At 36.3% G+C, this 14,024-nt stretch overlaps 1 protein-coding gene across 4 annotated transcripts in view; it reads left to right on the forward strand.

Moving 5' to 3' along the window:
• Window positions 1–14,024, forward strand: part of USP6NL (USP6 N-terminal like) — a 133,095-nt gene that overhangs the window by 16,910 nt on the left and 102,161 nt on the right. Inside the window, exon 1 of one of the 4 annotated variants that reach the window (XM_074903502.1) lies at window positions 6,875–6,947. The exons of the other annotated variants lie outside the window; for them this stretch is intronic. Within the exon in view, the coding sequence (XP_074759603.1) occupies window positions 6,875–6,947 (73 nt within the window). Of the gene's footprint in view, window positions 1–6,874; window positions 6,948–14,024 lie in introns of those variants that run through there. 4 annotated transcript variants of the gene reach the window in all.

Genomic DNA, 14,024 nt, shown 5'->3' on the forward strand with positions numbered 1-14,024 from the left:
CTTGGGGAAAATGCCATTTGCTTTGTTGGTACTTTATTTACTAGCTAGTGTGCCTTATAAAGTGGCCTTTTGTCCTTTAAAGGGCATGGGTGTGAGGGAGAGGAGAAAGAAATAGGATAGATTTGAAGATCCGTAAGAATCTGTGGTTCTGTAGTTCCTTTTTATTGTAATATCTATGTAGCTTGCTTAACACAAAGGTAATCACGTAGTGCCAAAAGACATGTACTATCTCTCTGTTTTATCTAAGGAGTTCTGCACTGTAGCCTAAGCTGTCCCTTTTGACAAATCTTTACAGGTTAAATATCCATGAGCTTTTGGAAGCCTTTTAAACAGTTGCGAAACTGTGTAGTTTAGATGCCCTTGTATGTCTAAATCTGATGGTACACTTTTACAGTAAATATATGAGCAAAGACTAAGCAGTGCCCTTTGCACATGGAGGTGATAGCTATAAAACATTTATCAGGAGGAAAAAATAAAACATACTTTTTTTTGAGTAGTATATCAAGACATATTTGAACACAAACTTCTGATACTGATCTTCATTAGTATCTGTTATCAGGAGGATGATAAAAGTGATCTACACGGGCAGTTCCCTTTTCTTCAATGTGCCTCTCTGGGAAAGTTGCTGTCTATCTTGCTGTCCTCTAGGTGCACTTGCAGAATGTGTTGTACCAAGAGCTAAGTGGGTAAAAAATAACGTAAATTGAGTTAGAAGGATAACAGTAAGGGTATTGTGCAGTGACAGGATTTTGCAATGTGTAGTTTCTTTCCTTAAAACTTCAAAGTGTGCAATAATGGCTGCTGAATGTAGCTATATGTGTTCTCTTCCCCTTTCCTCTCTTTTAGCATTTATTTTTCCTTTTTGAGTTGGTAAGTTTTTCCCTGGAACAGGAAGAATTAATTTCATTGACCCTTTATTGAAGTTCTCAATCATCCTGAATTTAATGAACAGCTTTCTTGTATGTTTAGAGTAGAAGGAAAAACCGACTTTAAAAAAAAAAAAAGTGAACAAATGCCTCTCATCCTTGTTAATCACTGTTCACTTAGATAGCTTTCTGTTACAATTATTTAGTATTTCTTCAGCCTCTAGATCAAGCTTCTTTCTGCTCCCAAGAAGGTTTCTTCCAAAAGAGGATCATATATCTACATCAGTTTAAAAACTGCAGCCATACTTTCATGCTTTAAAAATTGTAGCAAAAGTGCCAAAAATGAAGAAAAAATAAATATATTCCAAAGTGAATGCAAATTCTGTTGATTTAAGCAGTTATTGACATTTACTGACTCTGTAGGACCATTCAGAAGACTAGGGACATTTATTTATTTATTTTTATGGATGATTTGCAAAATGCATAGCTAAAAGCAGTTGTCTTTGAAAAATGAATGCCCCGAATAATAAATAGAGTCATATTACTAATGCAAACATTTTTCACAGGAAAGGCTACCAGAATTTCATATATGATTTCTTGAGAGCATTAGGGTTTCTTTTTTTTTTTTAATATTTTTCATTTTAGTGCATTACTGTCAAAGAATAATTTGTAGAAAATAATGAAGATCAAAATTTAAAGTTTCGGAGATTTATGGGAAGGTTTAGTTATTGATCTGGAACTCTAGAGTTCTCCTACTCCAACTACAGTAGATTATTTAAAACTTAATAAAAACTGTGGGCTTCAGTTCATGGAGTGGAAAATTAATTCAAATTATTGGTGAGAAAGGATAGATAACCTACTTTTATAGCTGCTTTAGTAATCATTTGTATCATGATATATTGCCCATCTTAGAGCTCAATGCCTATTTATTTTGAGATATTAATTTGAAGACCAATTGCGACAAGAAAAGTCCAGGAGGAGTATCATAAACCAAAAATGTTTCTATTGATACTTAAGGTGTTGCTGGGAATTAGTTGCTAGGTAGACTTTATTTGAATTTATTCTTTTTTTTGCAAGAAATACGCAGTTTTTACTGTGAACTCACTCTGCAAATGTTTTTACAATATGCTGTTCCTTCTGTTTGATATTTAAAGAATCTTTTCCTGGCTAATGTGTCTGCCTTGTATTTCCTTAATCCTTTAAACTAATCTAGTGTTGAAAACTTTTCTCCTGCTTATGAAATAGATGTTGCTCCTGATAAAATCTGCTTCATTTTCTGACCCCTTTGTTAAGGTGGGAGAGAAGATGATGAAGCTGTTCTGCCATGTGTGGTTTCTGAAACTCCATTTTTTTTTTTAAAGCAAACATTCAGATTGGTCATTAAGACCAGCTGCCCTCACTTTTGCTGGTACTTGACTTGTTATAGCCCTTGTTTTGAATAGTCCCACTGACTTTGTAACATACTGAAGGGCCGTCTGTTTTTCACAGATGTAGAAGGAAGGGTCCAGAGAGTGTGTGGACCTCTGCTCTTGTAAATCCCCATCTCCTGCCTGTTACGCCAGGGTTTGTTCTTTCACAGAATGAAAGAGATAGCAGAAGGAGTGTTTTGTGTATGTATATTTATCTGCTTTTTAGATGATAACGGCAAGATTTAAGGCTTGATCCCAATTGTATTGGAACAGGTAGCAACAGGACTGGATCTCAGGCTGGTACTTTACTGGCCATTGCGTTATGGGCTGGCCATTGCTTTGGGTGTGTTGGGCCTGAACATGTTTATAGAGTCTACCAGGTAGAGAAAAGGACATCAATAAGTCTGGTTATGAGAAGCATAAGATTATGAAAACAGATTTGCATAGGTTTCTGCAGAGATGTGGTAGAGTAATCTGTATGCATCCTGGGTTCTGGCCAGTTCAGGTTGATGTGAGATGCAAAGTTATTGTGACCTTTCTTTTTCCATCTCAAATAAAATATGTGCAGATCTATTGTTCATATGAATGCATGCCCTCAAGCCCTTTTAGTGGGGTTTGATGGCTGTTTTTTTTTTTTTAATAGTAGCTTGTACATCTTTCTTTCTGTAAATGAGCCCACAACAAGCAGGCTCTTTTTTGGGTAGCTCTAGTGCTGCCTGGGGTTACCCTAAGAGTTCTTGATGGTTTTTTAAAAGCCTAGACAGAATGCCATGAATATATAGACATTACAGATTATAAGAAGAGAGTGAAGAAGAAAACACAAAATTTTCCTCAATCTTTAATTCTGATTTTTTTTTTTTTTCCCAAGTGTTCTTTGACAAATACTCAGCTATACTTCTGCAGCATCTTTTGTGCTGTAAATATGTTACCTCCTGGTAATGTGCTTTATGAAAAAGAACTGCTTTCAAAGACCAGCTAATTATAATTGCGTTAATGGCACCATTTTTATTTTGGGTGATGACAGCTGACGAATCAGGATGCAGGTCGTTCTTTTTATTATGGTTAGGAGAGGTCAAGGGCTGCACACCATAATCCATAAAATCCCATCCTGGTTAACTGCTTCTTCTCACACCAATGTATTTCATCAGGCTGATTATAACATGTGCATGATTTCTGTATTCCCTATGATTTTGAAGTAGGGAAGAAAAGCAAAATGCACAAACATCATCAGCAAACACATACTGCTTAACAAACTCGCTGTTGACAATGAAAAAATGCTCAGCAGAAATTCACGTGATATGCACTGAATGTGTAATGCTATTTTTTTCGTCAAACAGAATCCACTTAAGTTGTTACGCTAAATTTATGACACTTGGTTTCTTTTCAGTTTACCCTGTGTATCTGTGTCAGAATTGCTGCGAGCTTTTGGTTGGTGAATATCCTTGCCCACGGTTTGTGTTTGTTAGCATGTGGTCTGAGAGACAGCAGTTGTAGTGACAGATCTGCATAAATATCAGTTCAGTTTCATGATTCAAAGGTAAGAGTGAACCATAACGAAGTTATAACTCATGAGTAACAGTTGAAATGACATGATTTGGCTAGTTAATTGTGTTAGTTGTGTCTTGTTTCTTCAGGTCTTTTTGATATTGCCACTCTTCTAAAGAAGATGTCATGGTTTAATATTATTGTCTTAGTAGGTGTACGAATCGGTTTGAGGAAAGAGAAATAGCAGCCACAAAGCTTCTTGCGTAATTCTTCAAAGTTTGAGTGATTTGTCTTGTTACATTGTTTGTCATGAACACCATGGTCCTGTTTTGGACTTGCACCATTTTCTTTCTTTACTGTTGCACACAGGATGTATAGTGAACTTGTTTATATTTTCCTATATTAATTTTAAAGCTTTGGGTTTTTCTGTTTAGTTTCTTTCTACGTGACATTTTCCCTGACAAAGAAGAGAGGGAAACTACTGTGCATGCTATCTTTGGAGATCATTTCATGTCAAGGGGGGCAGATGTGTGTGAAAATGGTTTCTAGTCCTGAAGTTCTTGGATATGTCTCTTAAAAGCTCAGAGCAGACTTTGACTGTTTAAAATACACCTACCACTGGTGGAGAGAGAAATACTGGTGACCATGGGATGAAAGACTTTCTAATGGCTATTCTGCTGACTTCACTAGGTACTGGTTTTGTATTCTCACCACAGCCCACTAGACCTGCAAATCATCTCAGAGTCCTTTCCCAGTTAGTGGTCTTTGTTATCAGCAGCACAAGGGACAGTTCTGAAGAAAACGGAGCAACTTTCCTTTTTGCAGCTAGGAATAACCCTTTTCTGGGTGTTAATTCCCAGCTACTGGAGTGTCCCATTTCTATTATTTAGTAAATATGACACAAAAGCAAGTACAAAGCATGCTTTCTATTCCTTTCTCTCTTCTTCTGGTCCCCCTTCCCCACTGTTCTTCTCTGTCAGTCCGCTGTCTTCTCCTCATTCTAGTACTTGAGAACCTTGCTGTAGAAATGAGATAATCTAGTTCAGTTAAAAATCTCCTTGAGGATCCGCAAGGTATATGCGTTAGGTGGGTGGGCAGATGTTGTTACTGGTGATTTTATTCTACCTTACTCTTTTTTTTTTTTTTTTTTTTTTTAAATCCTGTTTTCTTTTCTAAGTATGTTTATATGAAGAACATCAAAAGTTTACTGGTGCTGTAGAGTAGTTGTGTTCATCTGTGAACCATAAACTCAGACGTCAGCTTTTCAGAGAAAATTTGCGATGTAATGTAGCTCTAAGTAATGATGTTCTTTTGAGTTCATGTCTTTAACTTGAAGACAAGTTGTTTGACAGCCCAACTAAATAAAGAACAAACACATCATGGCAAGGTAATGGTGCGAAAGTTCTTACAGCAGGAATTTTGAGGACTGGATTATTAAGTAAAGGACCTTAAGGTAAACTTTACCAGGCAACACTGCATTCTACATCTTATTTAATGTTTTGAAAGAGTAGTTGTTCTGGAAACATGTACTTAGAGTAATATTTTACTTATCTCTCTACATATAAAGTAATTTGTCTGAAACCTAGGAGTTCTGTTTTTAATGGTCTGAAGAATCCTCTTTCAGGAAGAGATAAATTACAGTTGCACACTATGTCTACAAACTTCCTATTGAGTGGACACTTGAATACTTGTGGAGTGGGAGAAGAAATGGGACAGCTTGTCGGAGAGAATGATTTTAGTTGTCTTTGTTTTGCCAAGACAAATACCCTAGTACTTCGGGTTGCTGTTACTTCTGGCAGAGGTGGATTAATGGGCAGGCTGTAAATAAGACTGACATAACAGAAACAGTTTGTTGTGCCTATGCTCTGTGTGTTTCAAGAGACTGACATGCATGTGGATAAATACACCAGCAAATCTAAAAATTTGTAACGCCTGTGATCAGCAGCTGGAAATGGAAAGAGATGACCTCTCCCCCCCACCATCTAACACTTAAGCAATGGGAACAGAAGGTCTAAAGGCCAGAGAATGGGTCTTGCTGTGCCTCAGTTGTGGCCTTTGGTTTGTTATAATGTTAGGACTTTTGGAAAGTGTAGTTGGCTTCCTAAATCGCTCTCTTTGTGTAGGCAAGACTTCACGATGCTGTGTAAGAATTTAGTTTCCTGAAGTGTTCACAGAGCCTCTTCAGGGCTGACAGTTATTTAACAGAACCATATAAAACATGATTTCTCATGATTTTTTTTTTTTTTTCCACTCTGTAGAGGCTTTGACTGAAGGCGTTTCTGAAGTGCCTTTGTACATTTTCCAAATGGCGTTAAAAATGTTGTGGGGCACATACTGCAATTTGTTTGCTTTAAATTACCTGACAGAAGTAATGATAATACCTTAGCTGAGACAGCTCTCTGGGCCTCTGGTGGTGGGAGAGAGAAGAACGCCTGAGATACTCCCCAGGATTTCCAGCATTGCCTCCTCCCGGTGTGCAAGAATTCCCGTCACGTACACGGGTGTCAGAGGTGTGTGTTCAAGGGGGGAGAAAAGGAACCGAATGGCTCTCTTTAGCAGGTGCTAGCTTGTGCCTGATGGAGTTTAGCAAGCAAGCTAGATTTAATTTTAATTCTGTTAGTAGGTCTGATGCTGGCTCTACACTGCACTGGTTAGCTCTCTTAAAGCATTACATGAAATTTCATGAATTGAGACAGACTTTAAAAGAGGATGCAGATATGCTCCTTAAATACTGAGCCTAGGGGAGTACATTGCATCTGTCGGCATTCATTTCAAGTGGTGTTTTCTTTAGTTTCTTTGTGGTGTGAATGTTTCCTTTAAACTTTATTTAGAGAAATCAGTATGCATTCTCTGCAGTAAATAATTTTAAAATGTTCTGTAGAAATACATTTAGGAGTGGTTGCAGTTTTTTGTCTCCTTGTGCTGAAGTCACCTTAAATCCATCACCCCAGCCTGTAGAGTCGTCAGGCAGAAATCTTTCTGTGAAGGTAGATGAGTTGTTCCTGCATCAGTTTTGCTTGAGCATGCTGAAGACAGCCATGTAATAACATGTAGTAATGAAACCTGTTGGAATTTTAGAGGAGCATCTAGTCTCTTTGATCTTGCTAACAAGCAATGATTCAAGTGCTACAGATTGTAAAGGATCTGGTGTCGCCAGCAAGACGGAGAACAGATGCTACTAAGAAAGGTAAGAGCAGCACTGGGATATAATTCAGTGTTCTGAGTAATTTACTATAAATCAGAAATATTTTGGAGTTTAGTTGTAGTCAAACCAAGTGTATACTCGATACTTAAAAATGTTCTTTGTTGTGGCATGTACAGCTGCCATAATTTGGCTTAGAACTACATTAAGCCTAATTATTATCGTTTTGCAACTGCAGTTTTCCCAAAGAGAATCCCGATGACGTTTATTATGCTGAAGATGGAGTTTATGTCAGCATTTGTATCTGCTACTGTTGTTCTAAAGATCTTTTCCTTATTTTTCTGTGGTAAAACTGTTTTTCTTGTCTGGATAGCTCAGGCTGTGAAAACAACAACCGTATTTCGTGAAAACCCATCAGAATAGTTTCTAGAGCCTTAATATTCTAAATGAGAATAAGAGCAAAAATAGGCTTCTTCAGTGTTTATGGAAATGAGACTGAAAGTACACAGCTGCACTGCTGCTTAGGTTTTACAGTGAGTTCATTTCTAGATTACAACTAACTTCAAAATCCGAAATGGCTCTTGCAAGTGTACAAACTATTACTTGAAATACTCAATTATTGTTTGAAATTAATTGATGTTAAATGCTTTTCTTGTTCTCTTCAGCATGTTGAATGTTTGTTTTTTTTCTTCGCTAATGTAGTGCCATCCTTTGTGTTATCTGGCATACTTATCTAATTAGGAACTGATTAAACAAGGATTTTTTTCATCTGTACTTCTACATCTTAATTATTTGCCATTGCTGAATATATAGTTTGTAGAGGAACTAAATAATTTGTGGAGATGTCTTAGAAATTGCATTCTTTTTCTTACTAGAATTAATTTTCTAGGACTGCTTTATTTTGTATCGAATAAGTCATGAATAATTTAGGATCTACAGCATCTGTGTGTGCCTGTTACCGTGTCATTGTTCTGTTCTGCCCTTACATGTAATGTGTGGCTATAGGCAAGTACTTTTATTTTAAGTCAGTCATCTAATAACATCAGGCTGCTGTGATTCTAATGAGTTAGTTTAATGAAACACCTCTGTAAGGAAAAAAAAATCAGTAAAGGTAGAACTGTACTCTGCTGTTATCTTCTTGTCCTGAAAAAAAGACATACTTCTCATAAAACCAAGCTTCCTAATTCTTTAGATTTTGCAGTGATTGGTTGAACATCCCACACAACAGTTTTGTAATTTCATCAGAGTGAATTATTTGATTTCAGTTCTCTTAATGTTCATTTTCTGATTTGCTCCACTAGTTACAGAGAAGAATGAAGGGGACAGTTCCCCTTGTTTGTTCTGCTAGTCAGGCTTGATTTTTATAGTAGTGTAAGAACTAGTTTAAAAAGACACCATCAAAAATATTTTTAAAAAATTGCTTATTGCAACAGATACAAAGGAATTGGAAGGGAAAGCCTTGAAAAACATAAGGAAATGCTCATTTTCTCAGTTCTAAAGCATTGAGTTTTATTTGCTCTCCACTGGTTTACTCTGTTGTTAAAAGACACTAATTTCGGGTCGTTGTTTGGGCGGTATTTGTAAACTGGTAGTAACCGAGCTAATTAGATATTAGATCTTACAGAACTTGGTAGTACATTTTGACAAGCAATATTAAGATCTTATAATTAAAAAAAAAAATCAAACATTCTGAAGAAAACGTTTACAAAAGATGCAAAATGCTGACAGACTTCTGTGATAAATACAGCAATTTGAGTAGGCATTAGGTTGTTGGTTTGTTGGTTTTGGTTTGTTTTTTTTTTTTCACAGCATGCAACATTAGGCATCTGGTGTATGTGAAGGACTGTATTCTACAGAAATGACTCATTATTGTTTTCAGTAAATGGAAAAATGTATTTGTAAAGGAAGAGTTGCTAGGAAGCCCAGTGTGAATGTGAGGTGAATTCATTGAGGCATGAGGGATGATATGTGTTTACCAATGTGCTTTGAAATTGGTGTTGGTAAATGTTTTTAATCCTACTCCTTAGCTGCATCCTTTTCTTCCCCTTAAAAAAAGTGTTTACCATTAGAATGTAATTTACTGGGTAGAAGTCTGAAATTTATTGGTTTTGACTTGTGTGAAAATTTTCCTAAAAATCTCTGCCCCTTTTCATGAAAAATAGGAACTCAAGAAACCAAAATTGAAACTAACTGAGCAGACACTTGCAGAAGGGTCACTGCATGTGGGGAGTGGAGGAAGAGCACACCCGTCCTTAGGGGCCTAACTTGCACTCAGGAGACAAATGTTACGAAGTAGTATAATGTATTATTTGTGTATTTCATGTATTGTACATAGTTTAAAATTGAATTAATGTCCTAAATGTATAACTATTTTTATAAATAGTACGCAAGGTTGTGGAGGAAAGGATTCCTCCAGCCTCCAGTTTTCCCAGCATTTATTTTCAGGCTGAGACCTAGAAACACAGTTACTAGGCAAGTTTTTGCATCCATGGTTCAACAACAGAAGCTTGTTATAAGGCCTCTGGCATAGCTACTATGGAGAAGAAAATCCAATCCTTGAAGAAGAAATTCCTGCAGAATGTTGTGTAAAAGAAACCCATTATTAACATTTCATGGGTCGAGATGTGGATCTAATGGAATAGTTGAACAGCCTGCCAAAGTTGCTGAGTCTAATTGGTTTTTACAGGCCAGAGTCTGTTTTCATTGTGGCTGTGACCCGTGCCCCTAGTTAAATTAAATTTCATTTTCTCTATCATGAGTGTGATGAATAAATGGTTTACAAAGACAAGACTAAATCCTACAAACAGTTAGGCACTGTGAATATGAGTATTTATCTTGTCTCCCAGTTGCAAGTCCTGTGGTTATGGTTTTCTCTTTAATCTTTGACTGTTGAGGCTGACATCAGAAAATCCTTCAGTAGGCCTCTTAGGTTCTTGCTTAGTGATACATGCAGTGAACTAAACAGTAAGTTTCAGTTTATAATTTCTCTCATTTCCATCCTTTTTTAAATCTTGTGCTGCTTAAAACTTGAATCCTTTAATCCTTTTTTTTTTTTTTAAATTATTTTTAGGAAAAAACCACCCTCTAATTGTGTTTCATAGTCTTCCAATTGCAGTGAATGCTGAGTGTGTAGAGCTTTTTGTTTGCTTTTTATGTTTTTTCCTTTGGGAAAACCAACCCAGACCCTTACCATATTTAGATAACAGGTCAGTTAAAGAAAAAAAATTACCTCTAATCCATTTATTGTCAAAGGAGTAACACTTCACATGCTCTGTAAATTTGAAGGTGAACATGAAGCTGTAGAGAAAATAAAGAATTTGAAGAGGTTGCCATAATTTTAATAAGACTTGAATTTCTTAAACAATTTAGGAAATTAAAAGTCTGTCTTTGGATAAAGTCCTAAATCACACCAGTTTAAAATTCTCTTGATAAGCATTCTAATTCAAAGCCAAACATTTTGCAAGATCTGAAACATTTCAAAGTTATTTTTAAAAATAATTCAAATGTTAATTCTCCTAGAGAAATCCGTGTATAGTATAAACCTATTAATTATTTTTCCCATCGCTGAAATCCAAGTTGTTGAAAATTAATAAGGAAATATTTATGTTTGCTTCTTTCTTCCCTTCTTCCTTTTACAGATAGCCACAGCAGAACTTAATTGGCAGCGCTACCTTGATGTTAGGATACAAAAAGAGATATTTTATTAAAATATTTCTAGCAGATGGGACAACTAAATCAAAATCATAAGATTAAAAAGGCATGCAGTGATCTAGTGTAAGAGATGGATAACTGAGAGAAAACTTTGGTTTGAGGTTTTTATGGATTGCAAGAGGAGACATAAGATTGGTCACTGCAGTATTTGGGCTGTAAGCCAAAGATAACCATGCTCATCAGGAATCCCCTGTGTTTCTTTAGGCAATGTATCTTATTGCAGCCTTTGAGGTTTCAGACAAAGCTTATGGATATCTTCAGTTTCAAAGATAGTTTTCATTTTGGAAATGTGGGCCTACGAGGTATGTAAACGTTGGGTCAGACAAGAATAATCATGTTTAAATGTGCCAGTAATAGCTCGCGCTTCAGAAGTTACTGCCTGAATTCACTTACTGTGGTAGAACCTTGTATTTCAGACTGAGACTTGGCAAATAACCTGCCGTATTTTTTTAGGTTTTTTTTTTGGAATGGACTAAGTTGATGAGTTGCAAGATGGAGAAAATAAAATAAAGATCCCACATCAAGCAGCTGTTGTTACTTTTTGATGATAGTAGAGGAAAGGTATAATCAAATGCATTCCCTCAAGGCAACTAGGGAAACTCTTCAGTCTCTTGATTTTTTTTTTTTTTTTGTTTTGTTTTGTTATTTCTTACAACATCTTTGAACAGGAGGTTGAGAATTTTGCCTCATATGGGAAGTTTCAGGGTTACCTGAATTACTTTTTTAAATTTATTTTTTAACTTCCTGCTTTCCTTCAGAAAGGATTACATACTTTTTTCCTTTCTATCTCTTAGGATTTTTTAAAATGTAGTATTTTATTCTTAAGCGATTTCTGTTTTATATATGTGAGAAGCTGTTTTTTGCTCTTTCTCTAATGTGTTTTTTTTTAAATTTTTCAGTTTGCTTCATTACTTGAAAATCGCCCCGCTTAAATACTCTGCAGTGAACACTGTGTAAGAAATATTTAAAATAAAAATCTTAGGACTTCCTGATTTTTGCTCTGGCCTCTCTTAGGAGCAGAGCTGTATGTTACTGGCAGTTTGCTTTCAGGCAAGGTTCCACAAGCATGCACGTGAGCTGACTGAATGTAGCATGCAGCCTAAAGCTTGAAAAAGTTCTTGAGGAATTCCTGGGACAAGTTCTTTAACCATCATTTACCAGCATCTCATTTGTGCGAAGCTTGGACCAATTTTTAAAGTTTCTGGCATACTTCATAGCCTTATGTGCATCTTCTGTGATTCTTCCTTCAATCAGGATGATAGAAGATCCTGATTCCTTTTCAGTCACAGGAGAACCTTGTGTTCTTTTTGCTGAGCTCTGGATTAGTTGCCCGAAGGGTTGTTGTATGCAAGAACTGTCATGATAACTGGTATTTTTTGTGTAATTGGATTGAGCAAGTGACATTATGAAAGCATATGCATGCTTTCTGATGCAAACCAATAATAGTAAGATTATTTTTCTGAAGAAAGCTCTTCCACCCCCTGAGCCAGAACCAAAATATTGAACAAATCAGTAATGCTTTCAAAGATTGCTTAGATTTTTTCAGGAGTATTAAAAAAAAAAAAAAAAAAAAAAAATTACACTGGCTTTTTGCCTGTATCTCTTTGGTGCCAACTTCCTGTATCAGAATTTTTTCTTGTGGTCCTGATCTTGCACCTTTCCTCACAGACTCATCTGTTACCTTCCAGGGAAGCTGAACATAGACAAGGAATGCAGCAGGACTGGATACCTTCTGGAGACTTTTTTGTTTTCAAGTTGTTAATGAAACCCAAATGGTGTTCTGCATAAAATGGGTAGATGGAGATAGCTTATTCTAATGTATAGGGGGAAAAAAAAAGGAATTCAGACTTCCCACCGCTGCTCCAGAGCTGCTTCAAGAATTTTTCCAGTTCATGTGTTTTCATTATATGTGGAGTTTTCCTTGATCTTTTCTTTCAAAAACAATCACCTCATACCCTTCAGTGTCTTCTGGTTGACAAAACCATAATTTAATGGTATTTTAGGTTGAAATAACCCTAAAAAACCCTTCAGCTTCCTTGGACTGTGTGTCTAGGAGGTAGAAAATAAGTCTTCTCATTCAAGTGTACCTAGAAATGCTGATGTGAAAAAATGGTATATTTAAAGGGTGGATGAGATTATCACAATCTAGTGTGACCTCTTTCTTGAAGGTGGACTACTGACTATAGCTATTCCTCTCTCTGTACAACAGTTACTACAGTTCATGTGAATACAAATTAAAGTTGGGTAGTCATGGGTATTTTATTGTTGAAGGAATACTATTATAATCTGCATTGGATATTTTAACTGAGAAATGCTGGATAGAAGTAAAGGTTTTATAGACGTGTATACCTGTTCTTAAATTTTTTTTCTGGAGGTAGAATGGACATGGGAGAAGAGCGATCTTTTTCTTGTAAGGCCAGAATATGGGCGAAGAGTAAATTTTATTTATTTATTAATTAAAATAAAAATGAACTCAGCAAGTTCTTCAGTGAGCTGCCAAGTCTGACAGCAGGGAGTTAAATCTTTTTTTGTGTGTCATTAAATATGAAATTCTGCCCATGGCAGTCAGGATAATTTATTGTATTCTACAGCTCATCAGTACATATATGCAGCTTCAATTCATTATTTACTATGGCTAAGGTTCTACCAATATGACAAAATTTAACTGTATTTCAACAGGCTCTACTGACATTATTATATTTGTATTAAAGTATAGGCCTTTTGGCTGTGGTTTCACAGATAATTAATGCTAGCATAAATGACTCCTCTTAAAGATGCACTTCTGCCTTGCCTCTGCTGCTTGTTTTGTTTCCTCATCCCAATTCAAATTCCTGTAGAGCTTCACAAGCATTCCTATAGCCATATACTGATTTGAATTGGGAAGCTGATCTCAATTAAACTACACTTCACTTTCTTGTTGAGCTAGTTTTAATCTCGATCAGTTTAACCAATCCGGTTACTGATGCAGGTTCAGAAACATGCCAGCTGAAGAGAGGAGCCCGCAGTGGGCTGTGAATAAATACGTGGGAGTGGGGGTGTCCTTCCTTCGTGAAGTGCCTCTGAGACGTGCTACTGCAAGAGTGGGAGGAATTCCACCTCAGGATGATACAAACACAAGCAAGTAATCGACAGTTGGATCACTGGACAACTGGACACACGATGACTCATCTAGAGGATTTTCAGCTGAAATGTTCCATTTCTGTGGCTGCCATCCACTAGCTCTCACTTTGAATAGTAATAACTTCCATGGGATATACAAACATGTTTTTTCTATTGCATTTCTTATCCTGACGATGTATTGCCTTTTTTCTTTATTTAATAAAAACATAAACATGCTTAAACGATTTAATTTTTCTCGTTTGTGTGATGCAAGATGCAATGATTAAGAAAGGTCGCAGTGCTGCTTAGCCA

Source organism: Athene noctua, chromosome 3, assembly GCF_965140245.1.
Source record: "Athene noctua chromosome 3, bAthNoc1.hap1.1, whole genome shotgun sequence".
NCBI classification, from domain to species: Eukaryota; Metazoa; Chordata; class Aves; order Strigiformes; family Strigidae; genus Athene; species Athene noctua.